The 22,454-nt window shown below is 52.9% G+C and overlaps 2 protein-coding genes across 2 annotated transcripts in view; both read right to left on the bottom strand.

Moving 5' to 3' along the window:
- The window catches only part of LOC130151244 (serine protease 55-like), a 230,975-nt gene that overhangs the window by 126,699 nt on the left and 81,822 nt on the right, over positions 1 to 22,454 (bottom strand). The gene's annotated exons all lie outside the window — the stretch shown is intronic.
- Positions 723 to 22,151, bottom strand: TRAM2 (translocation associated membrane protein 2). The gene is made up of 11 exons (XM_056343204.1): positions 21,896 to 22,151; positions 12,993 to 13,056; positions 10,489 to 10,598; positions 10,158 to 10,274; positions 8,430 to 8,488; positions 7,768 to 7,852; positions 7,560 to 7,630; positions 6,806 to 6,910; positions 6,511 to 6,669; positions 5,464 to 5,633; positions 723 to 5,213 (listed from the first exon to the last, which is right to left on the bottom strand). The coding sequence occupies exons 1-11, from the start codon at positions 22,013 to 22,015 to the stop codon at positions 5,140 to 5,142; spliced, it is 1,134 nt and encodes a 377-aa protein (XP_056199179.1). The 5' UTR covers positions 22,016 to 22,151; the 3' UTR covers positions 723 to 5,139.

The following is a 22,454-nucleotide window of genomic DNA, read 5'->3' as shown; positions in this document are numbered from 1 at the left end:
AAATCAGTTTTTGTGCTGTGGATCCTCACTTCCCCTCAGACAGCCGAGAGTCTCCACATGACAGCTCCCTCCTGTCTCCCCTTGTTCAGAAGGGTCACCGCTCTTCCCTTTGGGCCCATTCTGTGCTGCTGCTCACTCTGACCAAGAATCGCCACAGCTCTCTCTGGTCCACGTTGGATTTCAAAGCGTGGGTTGGTGTTGCATGAGGTGTGCCTTCCAAGCATCAGCAGACAAAGGCTAACTTTTAAATGAGATCCTAATCAGCTTTCCCAGAGACCAAGAATTTACAGATGAAATTACTGGAGCTGTAGGCTTTAGAAAAGAAAGAAACTGTTTTCTGCTCGTGCTGCAAACCTAACTCAATACTCAGCCAAATCATGTAGTATGCCCAGGGCCAGCTGCCGAAAGTATACAATTTAGCTCACCATAAAGTATGCACCTAAACCACATCAGATAAATCATACCCTACAAATGCCCTTATCCTCCACTCCCAGTGATGAAGGCAGCCACAGATAACTAACTCAGAAGCAGCTGCCTGTGCTGAAAACATGGGAAATGCAAGAAGATGAAACCCAGCTGTGGAGAATACGAGGACACAAGATGCTGCGCCGAAGGGAACAGACTAGTCCAGTACAGCAGAAGAGAAATTACAACCCATCACAGCCTGCTTTGCAATGCATACAGCTTTGCAGAGTGCTAAAAGCATCAGCCGACAGCAGCAATGGAAGAATCTATGCTTTTTATTTATTTATTTCAGAAAAATACTTTTGTTGAGTGTAGCACAAAAGTCATTTAACAACAAACAGCAACAAACAAAATCCATACAAAAAACTTTAAGTGACAGGGAGAATGAAACAAACAGGATAAAATATCAGAGACTCTTACTTCCCCCCACCCCCTCCAAAATTAGGAAATTTGCACTAAAGCATAAATATGGAAGAACAGAATTTTTCCTCAAGTTCCTTTGCTGAAGTCTGGTCCATCGAGTTCAACATATTCAAAGAAAAACGCCGTGCCTCTGCCTGGCTTTTACAACAGCCGTTCTTCCCTGCTGTGGGCAACACCACCCCTGCCCCAGCCCTGAGGCGAAGTAACATACTTCACTGAGTATAAAACCTACCCATCAAACAGTCTATTACACGCGCACGAGGTTTACGGGAAGGCTGTAAATCAGACCCCACAACCTCCATCTACTGTTGACACAAGTCGGGGTCCGGCTACCAAGACTTCATCTAAGGCAAGAGACTGAGGCTGCTGTACACCCCCAGGCACTGCAGCAAAGGCAGGGCAGCTGCAGGCTTCAAGAGTCACTTGGAGGCAAGGGGGAGGCATCCTAGGGTAGTCGTTCTTCCCTCCAACCAGGAAGCCTACCAAAAATACATTTTTAAATGGTGAGTTAAGGGTAAGGGGACCTACAGGGGAACTGGAACTTGTTTTCTTTACTACTAACCCAAACATGATGAGTAAGAAGAAAGAATCCTAAACAAACAAACAAAAAAGCCAACACAACTGTAATGCCCCATAACATAAGTCACTCAAAAATTATATGTGAAATGCTACATCTGTTCTTCCTATGCCCCTTTTCTCTTCCCAAGCTCATTCCCCAACTATCTAAGACAAAAAGAGAGAACTACTCCTGGTATTCCATAGCTCTTCTAGGCTAGGGCAGGAAAACATCAGGCTTCACACCAAAAAATCAAGAGATTCCTCAACCCCCGACCTTCTTAGGTTGAATAATGGACACAGACTACAAAAGCAGCCTCAAGCCCAGAGGAAGGGTGCAAGCAATAGCATCATAAGGACTTGTAGTTTTGCATAGTCTCTAACGCTTTCTGCACTGTGGTGGACAAGAGCTCCTGTTTGGGGTTGGAATTTTTTTGCAGAAGACACAGGGCTTGACAAGATGGGGCACGAGAAAAGCATCCACTCAAAGAAAGTGAGCTTGTGGCATCTTTGTACGCAGAGCGGTCAAGGAAAGTTTGACCACTAAGGGCTTGCAATGAAAATACTCTGGGAAAGAAAAAGCTCTTTGGGCTAACGAGAGGGCTTGGTCTGCTGAGAAATGACATGGATGTAGAAGCAGTTACTGTGGGCTTGCAGCCAAGGGGATGGTGTTCACACTGGACAGAGATAGAAGTAGCCCATGGCAGCCTCGCCAGTGGAGGGTGGATTGCAAACCTCTGGGGTGACAGCACATATTGCCTTACAACAAAGGCTCAGCTCAAAAAAATACCTAAACCTGCCACATTTGGGTGGAACAAGAGAAGGATGGGGATTTCTGAGGACTAAATACAGAGGAGGGCAAAAAAAGCCCCATTATCTATAAGTTTTTTTTTAAAAAAAAGAACACGTGGAAAGGCTTCCAAAACAAACTGTCCCTTTTACTGGTAGCTCTATCAAAAAGAAACCAAAAAACACATAGTTGTAGCATATGTTGTACATACATTGTAAAGAGGGAGGGCATTCAGCTACTGATATAGTACACAGATCAAGCATACAAGAGACTACATGGCAACATAAGGCACTTGGGATACAAAGCATAACTAGCTACTGTATGGAGATGCAGGATTTTGTGAGTGGAAAAGCTCCTGAAGCAAAGCAGGCAGGAGGAGGAATCATTCAGCAGCCTGTTTTTTGGGGGACCGTTTTGTGTCACCTGTTAACAGAGTCAAAGCTGCTGTGAGGCACCGGCTTTGCAGGAAGGACCGGCTGAGGCTCTGGAGAGATGCTGGCCAGCGGTTATTATCAGAGGGCACGTGACAGTGGATGCCTGGGGATGGGAAGAGGCAGTAGAAAGACAAAACCTCTCACGCTAGACCTTTTCCACATACTCCCTAATGTAAAGCTCTTTTCCCCCTCTGATCACGTTGCACCACAGGTACTGTGGCTGCCTCTGAGCCAAAACGTGCATTATCTACCCAGCAAGGGCTATGAAGAGCAATTGCAAGATACCGTCAAGGGGTTTGCTCCAAAGTCTCCTTCCTCAGTTCCCCTGAAAAAGGGGGAATCCCTCTCCTGCCAGTATCTCTCAGTTGACACTCAAGAGATTGTGGGGATAACCAACTGTCCTCGTGTCCCTGCACATTTTCTCCCTCCGGTGCCCAGTGTTAGCTCAACAAGAGGGGGAGGAAAGGACAACAGGCATCTACAGAAAGAGGATAAAACACCTCACTCAACTCAAAGAGGGGCAGAAAATCAACTGTCACCCATTCCTCAAAACATGAATGATGCAAGGGACAACTGTGCCAGCCTCAAGCTAGGATTGCACTCAGAAAGAGCCAGAGTTCAGCTGCTCCAAGGGCTGAGCAAATGGCACGCTAAGGACAACGTGCCTCCCTCACCCGCAAGGAAGGTGGACCTCAATCCTGGATTGCATATTGAAGAGCACCCCACGCTCCCCCCAAATCTGTGCCCCCTTCTTCTCACCCAGCTGGGGGAGCACACTGCTCGCTTGTTCCTGCTGTGGCGAAGCAGAACTAAAGCTACAGCCAGCTTTGCTGCACAAGAGGCACCAACAGCAAAGCCTGGCTACTGAAATTGCCCCAGAGGAGAGCTGTGGGGTGAGATGCCCATCCACTGCAAGCCAGCCAAACCTAGAGCAGTGCATGGCACCCCGAAGAAGCTCAGTGAGATGGCACTGACCCATGAAACCCCAGGTAGGAGATGCTGCTCCCCAGCAAAGCAGCAAGGGACTGAGCTGGTGGGATCTGGGGTTCCCATGAAATCTCCTGCCAGCAGATATAGGTGGCAGCAGGCAGGAGCAAGAGGGGAGAGTGGTCTGAACCAACAGATGGCCTCTGAGGTAGATTTGAGACAACTCCATCTGCTAACAGCTATGCGTCACAAGTTAAGCTTTTCCTAATATGCAAGCTGCTCCTTGCAGCCCCGGCTTCCTTTCCCTTCCCTGTTATCTCATTCACAGCTCAGAAGGGATGAAGGGGCTACGTTTTTTGGAAGAAACCCTGCATTTGATAGCACCTTCGGCGGATACAAGCTCTGTATCCTTTGGAAACGAAGAGTGAAGCTGGTGGCTGCCGATGGCATTGCCAGACTGGTACGGTAGGGATGAGGAAGGCTAAGGTGACAGCATGAGGGCCACAGTCCCATTGATGCAAAAACCCTTTGCAGCAGCTAGTCTGTCACCTGGACATGGTCATGAGCCATGAGAACACCAGGTCCATGAGGCACACACCAACTGGCAAAGGGCCTGGGCTGCCACAAGCCAGGCCACCACTCAGAGTGGGGCAGGACTCAAGGTTTCATATGGACCTGAGGATGCTGCTGCCCCACGACAAGGCACTGCAAGCTGCAGAGCCCTGAGCCCAGCTCCTGGGGCTGGGAAGTCCAGAATAACTACGGGGCAGCTCACCCCCTGCAGCAAAGAGGGTAAGAGACCCAGCTGTACCAGAAGAGCTTGGGCAAGCAAAGGCTAGGAGGTGAATTTGAGCTAGAATTAGCTCAAATCCAGGGGTCAGAAAAACCCCACTTAACGAGAGGTCCACCATGAGACAAGACACAGCTAAGGTTCCTCCCGCAGACCCTGGTTGCTATTCGCAGCAGCACCATCCTAAGGCACTTGGCAAGCACTGGCCAGACATGCCCCAGGAGTGGCAACCCTTGCCCAAAAGCACCCCTGAGCCTCAGGGTCACAGAGCCCCAGCACAATCCCCCAGGAGCCTGTTCCCCTAAGAGACATGTGGTGCCTTCAAGCTGCCATGGCCCTGTCCCAGGGGCTCAGGGAAGCACCACTGAGAAAGGGGAGGAACATGCTACAGAAGAAAAAAAGGATTGTTTGGAACCACCTACAATGCACTTGTAACAATAATCCAAAATAACCAAACACTAAAATAGAAAAGAAAACAAAAATTGCACGCTGATTTACGATGAAACAGAGGAAGGCAAAACCAGGAGGGTTGGAAAAGGTTCCTACGAGGGGAAGGGGGCAGGGGAAAGGGACCTTTTTTGGTTTTATTGCAAATGGTTCAAGAGAGCAAGAAAGGAAAGGAGGAGAGCGAGAGACACCTTGGGAAGATGACTGGTTTCCAAGCCATTCAAGATGACACTCGCAAGGATCAGGAGGAGGGGTCACTTCTTAGTCCCGGTATCTCGCCCTCCTACCCAGGAGACAAACTTTTGCTTCTACGGCGATTTCAGCTTCTTGGTTCGTGGCGAGGTGCCGTTCTCTGCTTTCACCACTCCATTTTCATGGTAACCTGGGGATGGAGGGAGAAAACTTTGTCCCTTGCACAGGTCAAACCCTTCATTCTCCTGGGGCTGGCCCACAGGCAGGGGAAGGCCCCCACCATGGCATGACCCTGCTGGGGACCCGCTGGGCTCAGCACTGAGCAGGAGGCGCTGCCACAGCACTGCCTGCACAGGCAGCAGCCTGCTGAGGGGATGCTGAACCACAGCACTGATGCCTCCCACGGTGCCACCCCATGACACACCAGTCCCAGCACTCACCCGAGTCCCTCTTGAGTGGCTTGGCTTGCTGCTTGCTGCTGGCGGCGGCAGCGGCTCGCTTCCGACTGCTCTGCTCGTTCCAGTACTCCCTCCAGCGCCGCAGCTGGAAGTGGATGAAGCGCCACATCACCGAGGCCTGGAAGAGGCACACCAACAGCAGCACACTCATTCTGGTAGGGGCGGAGAAGAGGCAGGCTGAGAAGAGGAGCGAGGCCACCACAAGCCCAGCCTTCCACCCACACCAGGGCTCCAGCTGAGGTGCCACTGGGTGGCTGCACTGAGCACCCGAGGCAGGCACCGTCTCTACTTTCAGCCACCCCCTGAGGTCAGGGCAGCCCCTTCCCTTTCCCTCCCCACCATAAAGCTCTCATGTGCTCCCGGCATTGCTGACTCAAGGCTTTAGGGCACAAACGGATTAATAGGATCATCCCAAACAGCACTGCCCAAACCACTGCACAGGGCAAGATGTCCCCAGCTGCTCCATACATCTAAAAGGTGGATGTGCTTGGAAGGCAGCTAAAAAATCCTCCAAATCTTCAGGTGTGCCAGCAGTCCGTGGTTTCAAAAAGTTTGGGAATGACCAGGCACCTGTCCTAGGAACTTCTGAACTGAACCTACAGCTGCTGTATGGGTGAGAAAGGCTCCCAGTCTTGACAGAGAGACTGCAAGACATGAGGAACCTATCCCATCCTCCGCTTCCCATGTCAACAGGCAGCAAAACATGTCCTAGCAGAACAGAAAACACCTTTTCAGTGACCACATCTGTGTAAACGCAGTTACAGGTGCAGAAGGGAAAACCTGCAAGCATTTCTTTAAGGTAGACTCGTGCTTTATAACTTCACCCAGTGAACAACTTACCTGCTGGCTTTTCCCCTCCATTGTGGCTCTGTAGCCTTTAACCCTGCTCTGCTCCCTCCACACCCTCCCAGCTTGTCAGGACTTTCTCTAAAGGGAACCTAGATCAGATCCCCACCAGCATTTCCAAACTTGGCAAAACCCACCTTGGGATAACACAACCAAGAAAGATGTATTAGGTGACATTGCTACCTGAAGAGGATATTGTTGAAAAGAAAGCTGAAGAAGTTCCCTCTCTCGGGGTCCAGGGCCTGGTTCTCCACTCGTGGCAGCCCAAAGCCAATGACCAGGATGTACAAGGTGAGGGTGAAGAGCCTGGTGACCACGAACACGACAGCCCAGACATTAAACCTGCAGGAGGGCAAGCACAGGTGTCAGCAGGAACAGCCTCCAGCGCTGAGCTGGAAAGTGAGAGCAAGCCCCAGGTCACGCTGATGGCTCTCTTGGACACCGGAGGATGGAAGCCACAGCCAGCTCGCCTGCTTACAGCTTCTCGTTGTTCTCATCCGTGAAATAGACCAGCCGGGCCATGTGGAAGAAGAATTCGGCTAAGTACTGCAACAGCAAGAGGATCAGCCCCAAGCGGGTTAAGCTAGTAGGGAGGAGAAAGAAAAAAAATAAAGCATCACTGGGCTGGTCAAACTCAGTTCTTCATATCCAGCGACAGCATCTCCACTGCCAACCCCAAGCTGCAGCACCAGCCCAAAGCAGGACCTTTCTGCAACAGTGGGGGCAGGACTGACATGGGGGGAATCCCTGCCCCCAAAACATCAAAGCAGACTGAACCAGTAGCACAGCTGGGATGGATCCAACACAAACCCCTAACCACTGGCAATGCTCTTCTGTGCACACACTCAGAGGAAGAATAAGAGCTTGCCTGGCATGCCGTGCTGAGAGAGCACCCCAGTGTGCTTCCCACACTCAGGGGGAATGCACCTCTCAGTCTGCATTTTGGGTCCTTGGTTAACATTTGCTTTGCAATGCCCTGTGAACAGAGACTGCCTGTGCACTCCTGTAACATCACTGAACTTCAAAACCAGCTCTGTGCGTCTGTGAAAGCGGTCTGACTAACGGCCCACAGTCGGGAGGTGAGCTTCAACACAATCTGCTTTTCAAACACTCGCCTTTACTCCCTTTTAAGCTCCCCGCCCTGCTGAGGCTTCCCAGGTGACTAGCACTGCAAAAGAACCTGCTCAGCACCATGCACAGTGTGGGATGGGATGCTGAGGCAGCCAACTCACTTGAGGAGGTATGCGCCGGCGATGTGCACCAGGTAGAGAGCGATGCACCGCAGCTGGCGGGGGATCTCCTCCTGGCAGGGGCAGAAAGCCACGTTAACCTGTTGTCCCTCTTCACCTGCACTCTCCCAAAGCTCACTTTCCCCAATGTCAGTGAGCAAACCACCTCAAGCATCCCCAGCGTGCGTGGGAATACCCGTCTGGATCTCACCTTGCGAACTTTTTGGAAGTAGAGTTCTGGCAGTGCATGCAACCAGTACGCTAGCTGGCACAGGTAGAAATACTTCACCTGGAACCTGAAATGCAGGGACAAGCCACGTGAGCCATCCTGGGGCACGACAGGACCCCAAGGACCTGGGCACCAGGGAAGGAGTCTGGCCACAAAGCATTGGGGAATCCCTCCACCGCTTTGAAGCCACGGGATTTAGGAGGCATCATTTCTGGGCTGAAATTATATGTTGAGCTGAGTTAGTCATGCCCAGAGTTTATCCAGACACTCGTGCTGTGGTCTCCATGCTCTCAGCTAGCCTCGCTCTTGCAAAAACCCAAGAAGGGAGGACTATCTCCCACTTCATTTCTACCATGAAAAATGAACAGTGAAGCGACTTGCCCAAGGTGATGCAAGCAGGGAGCAGCCACAATGAGTAACCAAGCCCAGAGGACCTTCCTCATGGAGGAAACCCTCCGGCAACCCCCTCCCCAGGGCCACAAACAAGATATCCCCCATCCCCCGGGATCTCACTGCAGCATCCTTGCAGCAGGGTGTGTACACAGGGCGCTGCGCTGTCAGTGCCTTGCTCCCAGCCACAGGGAAAACCATATAGAGGAAGGAAGTGGTCAGTCCAAGAACAAAATGCCCTTGTCAGTGCTTACGGAAGATAAACATGCGGGTAGTTTTCCCACAAACTCCGGGGGTTAGATATGTATCCTTCCTGAAAAAGAGAAAAGATGCAAGCCTTCAGCAAAAGAAGGCAGCTCATGGTTACGATGAGGTGGGCTACTGCTTCAGCAGAACTAGGAACTGGGGATGACACCAGAGTCCTTTCAGCTTGTAGTAAAAACCTTGTCCCCTGTGAAAGCCATGTTCATAGGTGTCTAGCACCCCACTCAAGTTTCATTAGGCCCCTGTGTCTGGGGGTTGAAGGCTTCTTGCTCCATTGCACAGAGTCCCAAGTTCAGGATAGGATGTTATGGAGTTTGGGCAATGCAAGAGGGATGCTCTGGAGCCGTGGGGGCGACATGCCTGTAGCATGGTGCCAAACAACTGTGGGCCTGGTCTGGGGACCTTCTTCCCCACCAGCATTTCCAACCCAAGTATCACTTAAACAAAAAGAAGTACTTCTGAAAAGAAAGGGGAAAAGAAAACACCTAAAAAAAATTAATTTAATATGCATTGTATAGTTTAATTTTCCACCTGCCTGCGTTCACCTATAGCCTCTTGACTTATGCTTGCAGGACAGATTATGGGATGAGGCTCCCTTTTTGTTCCATGCTTGCACAGCTCCTGCCACAAGAGATGCTAGCATGGGAAATTCATCCAGCCCAGCACCTACCTGTTATCATTGTCCATGCCCTATCTGCTCTAAGCCCTTTTATTCAGTTGAGGGAAGCCAGGGGAAGTGCAAGTGCTGCAAATGGTGACCACCTCTGCACACATGGGGCATCTGGGGAGCATGTCATGGAATGGAGGTTTGCAGAGGAGGCTGATGCTTTGCACGTGGCGAGGGATGGGTCTGGCACTGGGCAAGGGCAGCCGACAAACAGCGGCATCAACTGTTTTGCCAAAGCTTCCCTCCCCACAGCCCTATGGGGCAGTAGTGCCAGCTGATCCCCAGAAATGCTGGCCTGGAAGGGGGTAGTAGTCCTCTAAGGGGGGCTGGCAGGACCTTCTGAGTGGGGGGAGGGGACCTACCCCTGAGCATCCATCCCCAGTGCTGCTGGCGACCACAGCTAGTCCCCAGTGGCCACCAATATCAAAGCATCATAATCACTTCACACTGCCAAAATAGTCAGATCTCTCCAATGATGCCTGTTCTTCCCTCCCCCTTACACCACAAAATGAAATGTTTTCACTCTGCATTTTTTCACCCAGTTGCTTTGGGTTGAAACATCCCCAATACAATGCAAGGCATAGCGTGGTTTCCCTGCTCTCAGCAATCCCATCACTACCAGCTTGCCAAGAGAGGGACCACAAAGCAAGGGATCACAAACATCTGCCCAGTAGCCCCACAACCCTGCAAAGGACATCCAAAAACCCCAAGGCACTGGACATAAATAAGAAGGAAAATAAGAGGCTGAGAAAGACGGCAGGTTCCGGAGCAGAGGATGGAGGTGATGGGGCCAGGCAGGATTTCTGGGGTCCAGCTCCCAAAATATTTCACAGCCCATTTGCTTGTGCCTTGCATAAAGCAGAAGGATGCCCCCAGGCTGCCCTCACTCAGTGGCTGCGAAGACCCATCACACTTGAAAACTAAACTTGCCGAAATGTGCTCATCTTGGCCCAGGGACTAGCTGGGGACTCTGCTGCCACTGGGGTTTTGCACTCCAGAAACCACCGATCCCACCCAGGGAACCCAAGGTCCAGCCAGCCTTGTGCCTTACCGTCACCACAACGTACAAGCACCACATCACAGAGGTGAGGTGGAAGGCAACCAGTTGTCCCGATTCATTGAACTTGCTGTGTTTGACCTTGGAGAGATGGAGACGCCTGTTGATTTTCTGGGAAGTAGCAGAGGGAGAGAAATGGAAAAGAAAACATGAGCCACTGGGTCAACAACCCTCCCTCCTCTTCCTCCCCCCCATCTCAAGCAGCCCCCAGAACACCACCTCAACCCCCAGACCACCCCCAGAACAGCATTTAACTGCAGCAGGATCATGTGCCACCATGGTAGCTGAGATATCTTGGTGACTTGAGACACCAAATGGCACTCACATCCAGGGCATACTCCTGCACCACCGCATGCAGGATGATGGCAATGAAGATGTAGAAGAGGATGGTGACCAAATCCTTCAGCCCATAGTGATACTGGATCAGCTCCCCATCTGCAAAGAGACCAAACGGTGGGTCAAATCCTTGTGACCCAAATGATTTCCAGGTAAGGGTTTAAGGGTTAGTGTGTGTGTGCGTGTGTGGGCTATTCCCAACACACAGCTTGGGGAGGTGGAGGCAGAGAGAAGTCACGACTGTGCCAGTTGCCACAGGGCGGGAAGAAAGGGCTCTAGCCAGGGTTAGTTAATTGGCAGAGGGTGGATGGTTTCCCCTCTAATAGTTACACACCTCAAGGGAGGAGACACTCGGGACACCTCAAGCCTTCCCAGCCAGAGGTGAGGGGCTGGGGATAGCCCAGCTGCAGAGATGGGAGCTTATCAGCCTGGAGGGATGAAGACATGGAGGCAGTGCTGAAGCAGGTGATGGGATCAGGGATAGCCCACTGGGAGCATGAGGGCTTGGGATGGGATTTCCACCCCCCCAGTTATCATCCAACACCCAGTCTCTCCCACTCACGCCTGAAAGCCGCTGCAGCAGGATTCAGCTGCCTAAATGTAGATGCCTTGCGCTATTAAGAGATCTAGACAGTGGCACTGATGAGAAATAGGACCCATGGGAGGCCCTGCTCTTCTGGAGCAACAGGAGCACCCAAAATATCCCAGACGATTGCATTTAGGCAGCTATTTGCAGCCCTGCAGCTTATGGGTAAGAAGCAGAATTGGGAAAGCTGCTGTTGTAGGACGCTGCAGAAAGCATCGTGATGCAAAGCTCAGCCCACCCTCAGCTGCTGCTCTCCCTTACCCTGATCCTATCCATCCTCTCCTAATATCAATGCTGGGAGGCGACTTGTCTGTCACCATCCCTGTTTACCCTCACACAAAGGTTCAGTTCAGATTTCTAAGATATGAGGTGCATGAATAAGATTTGAATAGGATATATGAAAACACCTGACGTAAGGATGTGAAAACACTCTGCCCTTAAAGAGTTCCCAGCAGAGTGCTGTGCAAACCCAGAGGTAAAACACTGCCTGTATCACAGAGCTCAACCCCAGTGCAAGATAAAAGATAGAAGTGCAAGTCTAAAGAGAATAATATTATGCACATGTGCAACTGCTCTGCCTCCTCTCCCTAGGGTATTTCAGAAGCTGCTCTAGCAGGAGCTGTGTGTGCGTTGGGCATGGGAGACAAAAGCAAGATCTGCCAGCTCACAGGCAACAGCATCCTTCTTGTGAGGGGTGTGAAACAGCCTTGGAAAAATTCAGGTGAGCAATAACCCCTCCTCCGAGCAGGCTTGCTATATCAAGGTCTCTCTCCTCACGGCTTCAGCTTGCTCATGCCCTATACTGATATCCCAGTACCTGGTCTTGGTGACATGATTATGCAGCCCCCTGAGATTTCTGGCATCAGGAAAGAATAAATCCCTTAACACAGTGGCAGCAGAAATTGTCTGGACTGTGCCATAGGGGAGCGCAGACCACAATCTAATCTAGAAGCTGGGTGATTTCTTCAACCATAACGTTCAAAGACTTTAAGGGGCAGACATTTTATCTTCCGCGTGTCTGCCTCATCATAGTTTCACTAATCTTAACAATCCTGCTCCTCCCTTGGAGGATTACTCAAACACTTCTAATTAACTGCAGTTTTCTGCCACCAAGCCAGGCTCTGTGCCTGGGGCATTTGGCTCATCCTGAGCCCAGGGCTTTACCCAAACCACCCCCTGCTGCCCCCACACCAGTGCCCAGATTGCTGCCAGCCCCAGAAGGGCTCTCAGCTAGGAAGGTAGCTGCTAGCAGCCAAAATACAAACAGGGGCTGAGCCTCCAGCTGCCTTCTGGTTGGGACCTGGGACACATCCTCTGGTCCATCAGACCCGGACCTGCGCCAGCTCGGACCCTCCTTGAATTACTCTCCATGTGCATCAGGACCATCAGCTGCTCGGAGCAGGCATGCTGTGCACCGCGGGCATCTCCACACCCTCACCTTGCACCGTCCCCAGTAAATAAAGACAGCAATTATCTGCACAGCCCCTGCTGCTTAGCAAAGAGCTAAACGCCTCCTGCTACTTGGCAGGGCACAGAGCTACGCTGGGCATGCAATAAGGCAATCTGATCTTGCCTGACCAGGCCTGGAGGAGAATTCTCACTCTGCAGAGCGCAGAGCAGCCTGACTATGGCAGAAACACGGTAGAGAAGAAGTCCTAAAACCCCCTGGAATGCATTTCATCCCAATCCTGGCAGTATGAGGGCTGGCAGACACAGTGTGCTCTGAGCCACTCAAACTTTGCTTTTCCTCCACATATCTTATATTTTAGATTTCCTTTACTAGCAGACAAGGGCCCGAGCGGTGTGCATCAGCAGAGGGTGAGCTCAGGCCAGCCAACAGTGAGGGTTAGGGGCAGACCACGACTTGACCCTCCCCTTAGGGTATCCACAGCAGAAGCATCTCTTACCTGCTGTAGGCACGCTAACATTATACTGAGGTAAGATAAACAGGAAGGCAGTCTTGGCTGTAACCTGTCAAAGACACACAGAGAGGAACAAAAAGCAAATTAGTTGTTGAATCCATTCCTCTGCCACCTTCTAGTCCCTTTCCCTATTCTGCTGGGAGGAAAATCATCCAGGGAGATGCGCAGGCTTCAGCTTCACTAGGGAAGAGGTTTGCCAACAGTGACTTGGGATATGGGAAGGAGAAATGTAATTATAAAAGAGGAAGAAACCTGGAAAAGCAATGCACCCATAAAAGCCACCAGCCATCCTGACAGGGGAAGCTCCCTGCTTCCCCTCAAGGATGAACATCCCTCCAGTAGCACAGACCTGTAGCAGCGACCTGGTGCTTGGGAGACATGGGGAACCAGACCCAGCAGGCCATTTGTGTTAATTAAAACCATCCCTCATTCCCATCCACTCTGGGAGCCTGGCCTGGGTAGGGAGGGCAGCACCCAGCACCCAAGCAAGCTCAGGAGCTGCAAAGCCCCATAGTGCACATGGATTTAGCCCATGCATGTTTGTGGAGAGTCCTCTAATAACAGCAGCCATGGGACCAGTGAGGCTGGACCCCTTGGAGACCGTGCAGGTGCTCACGAAGGTCCCATGGGGGGTGGGGGGGAAGCAGCTTTGGCAAAAGAGCTAAACTTTGCACGGACCATGCACAAGATCCCAGCTGAATGTCCAGCATCACAGGCTGGCCCAAAAAGGGGAAAAAAAGCCTGGGATGAGACATCAGGCCCCCTGCAAACCAGGGCTGTGCTGACCACTCTTCCATTCATTGCTTTTAATTCAAAGGAATGACTCTCCCCAGCAGTGAAGCAGGAGGCTTTGTGGGGATGGGGCAGAGCATCCCATCCCAGCACATCTGCAGGATGCCCCAAAGCAGCATCTCCGAGACTGATGCACCCTCAAGCCGGGGCCACAGCAAAATCCAGTGCACGGACATCCAACACCACACAGGTCTTCATCCCGTCCAACCCCACACTGCCAGCAGGTCACCAGAGGGTTTTACCTTTCTGATGGCTCCTCAAGCCACCCTTCCAATGCTTCACAAGCACCCAGCCTTATACAACCAGCCCCCAAAAAATCCTGTGCCCACCAATGAAGATGCTGAGCTGAGCTGCATTTCACACAGACGTAGCTGCAACTGTTTCAGAGCTGTAGGCTATTAAAAATCCTGCTGGAAATATTGCTTCACATCTTGTGGGATGTAGCTGCAGGGGGGGAATGTGGGGCTTTGCCAAGTGTTCCCATCCGGCCCCCACGAGCATTGAGCAACTGGCTGGCGGCTCCCTGCTGCTGGCACAGGCAGCACTGCCCATCCTTCTGCAGCGCTGGCTGGGGGATAGCAAACTCTATGGCATGTTTTCGTGATGTTTGGGGATTCTTATTTTTTTCCCCACTTAAAAAAAGAAATCCCACATGTAATGCTCTGCTTATGGAGGACTAGATGAAAGAAGCACTCTGCCAAGGGAGATGGAGACCACGGGCAGAGTTTGGGGTGGTAATGGAAACAGCGCATCACCTGGCCTCAAGCTGGCTTAAGGAGACACTTCTGGCTCTTGCAAACCTTGCTGGCTAGGAAAACAAAGTTGCTTCATCCCAAAGCAGTACAGCACAACCATGACCTGGACTCTACATCCAAACCTCATTACAAGCTGGTGCGGGGCATGAAACAAATGCACAAAGCCAGCGATGCCCGTGATGCTGCAGGAATGGATGGCCGTGTCACAGATGTGCCAACAGCAGCGGGCACTGAACATTTTACAACTATCCGAGTATCTGGCTGACACCCAGACATTTAAACAGCTGGAAACAAGACATCATTTCCAGATGAAGCCTCCTAACCTGCTAAAGGGGCCCTAAGCCAGACTTGTGGGTCCAAGAAAATGAGCCTGGAACATCTCGGGGGGCGGGAGCAGTGCTGCACAGTGCTCAGGCCCAACATGGTTTGCAAGGACTCTCCTAGTCTTCTTTTCTAGAGGGCCTGGTAGGAAGGTTTCCTCCATCCACTCAAGGATCAAGCAATGCTCTGTCCCACCTCCACACCTGCCTTTGCTTCCTGTGGGCCAGAGGACCACCAGCAGCTTCGTGGGCCACCTCTGCACCCCTTCACCTTTCATTACAGAGAGGTAGCAGGTTATTTTCTAAAGCCTGTGAGACATGTTTTACAGCCTAAGATAAATGTAACCTCCTGGATGTAGGCAAGCTCCTGAGAGACAGATTTCCAAAGACAAACTGTCTCTCTTCTCCATTTGGTGGATGGGGAAGCCCCGGCACACACCTGCAGCCACTCCCCAAGGGCCACAGCAGCAGCTTCGGGGGCCAAATCCGAACCTCGGAGCATCCAACCTCCCCATCCACGTCTGGACATCTCACAGCCCTTACATGGAGGGAAGGTCTCCTCCCAGGCGTCAAAGGTGTTCCTTTCTTCCACAACCAGCTTTAAAGTGTTCACACTGACCATGGATATGTCTGAACGTGTGCAGGGTTCCATCCTTCGCCCTCGCACCTTTTCTCCGTGGGCACCAGCAGGACTTTAACAGCCAAGGCAGCATTTCCAAAGTGTCCTTGGGCTTTCCAAGGGCTCAAAAGACTGTATCTCATTTTGTGGGCATTTGTGCGACTGCACAGGGAACCCAGAACAGTGTACTTATGGTCCAGCTCAGCTCTGTCCTCTGAAACTCACCACCTGCCAGGCCACCAGCATCCCAGTCATGCCACACACCCTTGGCTGGTTCAACTCCACCTCCCCACCACTGCCACAAGGACATCTCAGTTCAGGTAGGCAGTGGCAGTTTCTAGCAGCCAAGGCAGATGGAGCACGGAATGCATGGTACAAGCCACCTTAAGTAGGACACTGGTGACATCCCTCCACTCTTGAAGGTGAAGGACACCTTGCACATCCATGGAGGGACCTGCATCTTTTTGCCATTGCTCACAACACACCCCTTACCAGCGGGCACGGAGGGATAGATGACTTGGCCAAGGTCACAGCTAAGCTCCATCAAGTGAACATCAGGCCCCCAAATCCCACGCTGTAGCCATAACCCCCCCAGCATCCCCTCCACCACATCAACCGGGAGCACCCACAGTGCGCCCATAGCTATACAGCCCTGCATAGCACATAGAGACAGAACCACCACTGAGCAGCTTAAACCTCCTGGAAAATGGGGAACACTTGAACCACGACTTCCAGCAATGCCACCTCCAGGTCCCCTGCAGGCAGAAACCAGGTTTTCTTGGCTCAGGAAGGAGCACTGAGCACTGGGGATGGCAAAGCTTTAGAGCTCACGTTGAACATTTTGCAGGCAGCCAAAGAAAGCAGAAGTTTGTAATGGGAAGAGCAACATGAGGATTATTCAGAAGCACAAGACGTTCCCTGTCTGTTTGCTCTGAAACAAGATGCTGGTATGGGAAAGGAAGTGCCAGGCACGCTCCTGTGAGCAGAGCCAGAGCTGCCACAGAACTGCAGCAGGCAGAGACAGAATAGGGCCTCTCCAGGTTGGTGGTTTGTGGGTTTTTTTTCTTTTTGGTGATGCTGTGAGGCCACTTCCTTGACTTGCTTCTTTGGTTTTCCCCTCTTCAGCCATTTCTCAAAGCAGCCAGATGTCCAAATCCTACAGAGCACCATGACTTGGGTTGGGATTTTTATAGGGTGGGAGAGGGATTTGTCTGCATGGGAAAAGCTGAGTGGGGAACATACAGAAAAGGCTGTGTATTCCTTGTTCGCTCCCTGTCCTGCATTAAGGGCACCCCTATGCAACTCACCACTGCCCAAGGGGGTGAGGGAGATGCTACTCATCCTGGCCTCATCCTGCCAGGCATGAGGGATGTGCCTGAACCAGCTAAATTTGGGAAGCAGTTACCCTAGGGGCTCTCTACAGCCACGCAAAGCAAACAGCATCTTCAGCGGCAAGTGGGTTTCTGGTGGTTAATGACACTAACCCGAGGACCAAAGGGCAGCTGGACAGTGAAGAGGCAAGACTGAATGTGTCTATCAAGACCACAGTTTCCTGCGATGCTCAGAGCAGCCAGGACAGGGCTTTGGCTCTTTCTCACAGAGCTATACGGCTAGAAATCAAATCAGCGCATCAACCTCACAGCCCTTGATGGCAGAGCGACGGATAAAGCCAAACAATCCCAGCACTACTATGCATTTACTATGCATCTACTATTCACCACTATGCATCTACTCCCTGATAATGCAGTGACCAGAAAAAATTCACAGCCCCGCTAGCCTGGAGTGTGGCTGCCTAATACAAACCAGCAAAGCTCCCCCCACCCTTTTTAGATCTAGGTTTTTTCCCTGCCACAAAACCCTGTAAAAGCCCGAACCAAATTCCCAATCCCACTTCTGCAGGCACACGAGTAGCTTTTAATAAAGGCATCTAAGCACGCGCATCCAGGCAGCTCAGCACCTCTCCCAAAATCTACCCTCTGCGACTCTCAAACCCTAAGATTTTCAGGAGGGATAATTTTTGAGCACCCTTCACAGAGAGGCACCAGGTCACTACAAAACACGGTTCCCTTTCCCAAAGCCTCAGCGCAGTGTGATCTGCAGAGCCCTTGCTGTCCTCACCCACCCCAGAGCCCCCAGGCACCCAGCCACCCCCATGGTCCTGCCTGGGTTAAAAGTGCTTCGAAGGAAGGAAACGGCTCCAAACGCCTGGCGGGGGAGGCTGGGGGAGTTTCTGAAGTCTGAGCCGGGAAAATATTTCCAGGGCTTGAAAAACAACTCAAACTAATTAAAGATAAAATGCTGTCTGAAGGCTTTTCTCACAACTTAGGGTGTTTTTTTCCCTCCGCCAGCTGGAGTGTTTATTGAAAGAAAAACTTGTTGATCCACGGTATGGATTGACACAGGCCCTATATGTAAACTAAAGGCCAAACTTTGGACCAAAGCCTTCAAAAGTAAACAGCCTGTTTTGACAAAAAAGCCTCCCCGAGGGCAGCGCAGCCCCCCTGCTCCCTCAAACAAGCTTGTCCCCCGGTACGACACGATTATCATTGCCTCACGTTCCCTCCTGTTTATTCTCTTTTTAAAAGCAGACCTAAATTCTACTTTTTTTCCCTTTTTTTCTTCCCCACTCTTACCCAACTATTCAGCCTTTAAACCGCCTGCGTGCCTCAGCTCCCACATCTGGCAAAGACCAAGGGAGGCAGAAACACAGTTTGTTTTCCCTTGTTAATGATGAGAAGGCCTTAATTTTTGCAGAGTACTACAGAAGGGACCAGGGAGGGGAAAGTATATTTAGCAGGAAGCCTGGAAATAGCAGCTCATTCGTCAGCCGCCTTCGTTTGACAGTGTCACAACCCGGTGTTTGGGACACCATGACTCATGGCCGCAGCCCTGTGCATGGGGGAAAGCGCAGCAAGGGCACGGCGTGTCTTACAATGTTTTATAACTATTACCATCACCCCGTGCATAAGCATCGGGAGCTGTCCCCAGCTTTGTCCGTGAGCTTGTGGCAGCCAGTTCCGGGCATAAAGGAGAACTAAGACTGAGCCTCAGTTTCCCCACCTTACAGAGGCCATCACAGCAGCCCCTGCCTGTGATATAGAACAACACCCCCCCCGCCCCCGCAAAACCAGTGAGGTCTCCCCTGAACTCAACCTACACACGAGGCCGATCGATCTGGTACCACGCACAGTAGCCATCCCAGATAGGACACAGGTCACTGGGCAGCTGCAGGTTAAACCCAGCCTGGCCTTGGCTTCATTTTTTTGCAAAGCAGGGTGGAAAAATATATGCAGAGTGATTTCTGCGCAAGGATGGAGAGCACCCATTTCACACTTCTATACACACTTAAAATGCTTTTTGACAAAAAAAAAAAAAGGGGTACTTTTCTTTTTGGCCTCCAGCTCGCTCGTGAATGAAGCAGCCACACACACAGAGCAAAATCCCTCCCTGGCACCACGCAGATGATCACTGGGTGTGTTTTTACACCCTGAAGGCCTAGGGCTGTCTGGGAAGGCAGAAACCCCTGCAGTGCCCAACTCAGGACAGCTCTCTTTGAGGGCACCCCCTCCAAGCCCTGGGCTGCCCTCCCTGAGCAATGCTATGATCATCTAAAACGTGCACAATACTCAAATAATCAGGCCCAACACACCTGTAACACCGGTGAGCAGCCTCATGCCATTCTCTGTGCTCCAAGATCCCCTCCCTGAAGCTGGGATGGCACTAGTGGCGCAGCTGGCAGTGAAGTTGAGCATCAAGCAAGATGTGAACGGTATCTCCATCACGACTGGTACCCACGCCTCACTGCCAAGGAATTACCAGGCTGGTGGAGCCATCAATCCATTTGGATATGGAAGAGGCTGCACACCCAAAAGGATGCTCAAGGCATGCCTCGCATCATGCTTGGGGAGGGAACAGACCTGCAACAGCCCTTGAGCATCTCCACGAGCAGGGTGACTGTGCAAGCAAGCACTCAACTCCTGGGGGCTGCCTGGGAAAAGGTTAAAAATATCATTTGTGCCTCCCCGCAGAAACCTCCCCTGCAGGAAATGGCCTATTGTGATCAGGATTCGGCGTTTTCCGCTGAGCCTGAGCCTGGCTGTGGCCACCAGCATCAGGGAAGGTGGGAGCCTGGCTGCGGGATGGGAAGCAGGACAGAGAGAAAGAGGAGGAGAAGGGACAGTGACATGTCCTCCCCACCATTGCAGAGGAAGCACTGAAAAGGTGTCCAAAGGCAGAAATATCCGAGCTCTACTCACAGCAGAGGTGATGTAAACGGGCACAGATGGTTTGGAGGGCTGGGGAAGAAGAGCAGAGCCCAATTTCTCCTCCAGAGGAAGAGAAAGCAGAAGGAATAAATACATAAATAAATAAAGACTAAAAAATCCACAAGGACCAAAAGAGTTGTCCCAAACCCTATGCCAAGGGGAAGATGCAGGATGGTGCTGCTGGGCAGGGATGCAGCTGGGCAGTGCAGAGGGAGGAGCGCTGAAAGCCGCCCTGGCACGGTGAGCAACCATCTCCCCGAGGTCTGCCGGAACAGTGGCGGCACTGGCAGGGAAACTGCTGCCTCCCAGCTACTGGAGGAGATTTAATTAAAAGACATTAGAAAAAAAATCAGAAACACCACAAAACCCTCCCTGATGCCACCTCCACAGGGGTTTCATCACATCACATTTCAAAACCACCCTTGGAGCATCACACCAACCAAAAGCTTTTGCAGCAGGAGCCTGGGTACCACCTCTCCAGGATGGCAGTCCTGACAAACAACCACAGGAACCAGCACCCTGAAAAAAACATCTGTGGGGAGAAACCCTGATAGAGGTGCAACCTCCATGACTTTGGTTTTTTTTGTTTTAAAGTATGACTACGAAACTTGCAGCCTAACTTCGCAACATTTGCATGTGGCTTTGGAATACAGCTGGCTCTCTTGGGTTAGTTTTGAAACTCCTCTGACCCTTAAATATATATATACATACACACAAGCACATCGAAAGGGGTTTGTGCAATGGAAGCGACTCGCTCATTCAATGCATTTGCAGAAAAAAAAAGGGGGGGGGGGGGAGAAGAAGGGGGCTGCCACCGGGAGGGTATTAAGGAAATGGATTTCCTCCTCCTGCGATTTGCTACAGAAGGAGCCTTTCCTCCTCCGCCAGGCCCCCCGGCCACCCCTTTCCCGTCCGGATTTGCTTTGAAACGTGGCACTGCGCTGAAGGGGAGGGTTTGTGCGGGGGATGCTGGGGGGAGGGGGGTCCGCTCCGGCCCAAGCTGCTGACCACAACTTGCAGCCGCCCGAGGTGCCTCTGCATAGGGTGCCCAGCGCCGAGCAAAGCTGCACGGCGGTGGCCTCCAGCCCTCCCCTGTCTCCTCCCCGAAAGAGGAGAGGAAAAAGCAAGCTGGGAGGGAAAGACGGAGCAGGGGGAGAGTGGCATTCCCAGCATGGCTCCGCACGGCGCTGGGGCGGTGGCGGGGCAACGGCCTTCCCGGGGGGTTCTGGCCACCCCAACTGGGCAAAGGTTTCCCGCAGAGGAGGCAGGGATGCCTTCTCATGGCCCAGCGTGGAGCGGGACGGCCGGGATGGGGAAAGGCTGGGGAGCTGCCGCATCTGCGTGAGGCCCAGGAGCCCCTGGTGCTTCGTCCCACGGCGCGGGATCAGCAAGCTGTGGAGAAAACATCTGGAAAAGGGCTAACATTATAAAAAAAAACAAAAAAGGAAAAAGGAAAAAAAAATACTTTTCCCATTTCCAATCGATGGAAATATCAGTGAGGGCTTGTTTTCTCCTTGCATGTGGTCGGGCGGCTGAGGTACCCCTCGGTGCTTGGGAAGTGGCATGGGGCAGGGACCGTCCCCAGCAGTGGTGCTGCGTTTGCAGAAGGGCGTTCGCCACCCCCTGTGCTCCCCCCTTCTGCAGCCAGGGACCCCAGGCAGGGCTGGGGGTGGCAGAAGCATGTGCCACCTCCAAAAGACACCGCTGGGTTGGATGCCCATGGGAATTGGGGGGGGGGGGGGGGGGGGGGGGGGGAGCACATCTCTCTGATGGCAGGAGAGAGATGGGGAATAAATAGGGCGGCACTCTGCACCCCAGACGGAGGGGTCCCGCACCCCACAGCCACCACTCAAGCAGGATGGGGTCACCTCGCCGGGATGCGGTGCCCTGGACACCCCCGAGCCAAAGCAGCCCCGGGGAGGTTGCCGGGGGAAGGAGGGGGGGCACCCCGTGCAGAACAAAGGGGGGCTCCCAGGACATCCCGTCCACAGCGGGGGTGCACACAGGGGTGGGGGGGGACACGCACACAGCCGCGGGCCCGGGGTGGGCTGACCCCGGCGGGATGGGGGGGATCACCCCCCCGCGACAGTGTCTTCCCCCCGGAAGAAGCCGGAGGCGGGGATGGGGGGGGTCTCACCTCGAACATGAGGGCGATGAAGACGCCGAGCACCAGGCAGAAGCCGATGTCGGCGTGGTTGTGGATGAGGAACTCCTGGCTGAAGAGCGGGTGGCTCTTGGCCCGCCGGCGGAAGGCCATGGCCGCGCCGGCGCGGGTGCGGAGCGGGAGCGGGAGCGGGAGCCGCTGCCCACCGCCCCGCCACCGCGCAGCGCCGAAACTTCCCCGGCCCCCGCGCAACTTCGCGGAGCTCCGCCACGGCCCGCGCAGGCGCCGCCGCCTGGGCCCGCCCCGCCCCGCCCGGCCCGGCCCGCTGCCTCGCTCCGCCCGGCCCCTGCAGGCACCCCGGGCCCGCACACCGCGCCCCGCGGCACGCACCCGCAGCTGCACCCACGTACCCTGCGTGCCTGCTGCCCGCTCGCACCTGCACCCACCTACTGTGCACCTCTGGGCGCCCACCCACCTCTGCATCCACCTACTGTGCACCTCTGGGCGCCCACCCACATCTGCACCCACCTACCGTGCACCTCTGGGCGCCCACCCACCTCTGCATCCACCTACTGTGCACCTCTGGGCGCCC

Source organism: Falco biarmicus, chromosome 6 (assembly GCF_023638135.1).
Source record: "Falco biarmicus isolate bFalBia1 chromosome 6, bFalBia1.pri, whole genome shotgun sequence".
Classification (NCBI taxonomy): Eukaryota; Metazoa; Chordata; class Aves; order Falconiformes; family Falconidae; genus Falco; species Falco biarmicus.
Note: the sequence above shows the minus strand (reverse complement) of the source record. Positions and strands in the feature narration are given on the sequence as shown.

Excerpts from the sequence above, each read along its gene's own strand:
- TRAM2 (XM_056343204.1), bottom strand. The coding sequence starts at position 22,015 with ATGGCCTTCCGCCGGCGGGCCAAGAGCCACCCGCTCTTCAGCCAGGAG. Across the intron at positions 7,853-8,429 it reads TACCCGCATGTTTATCTTCC|GTTCCAGGTGAAGTATTTCT; the intron begins GTAAGCACTGAC and ends CCTGCATTTCAG. Across the intron at positions 5,634-6,510 it reads TTCAACAATATCCTCTTCAG|AATGAGTGTGCTGCTGTTGG; the intron begins GTAGCAATGTCA and ends CGCCCCTACCAG.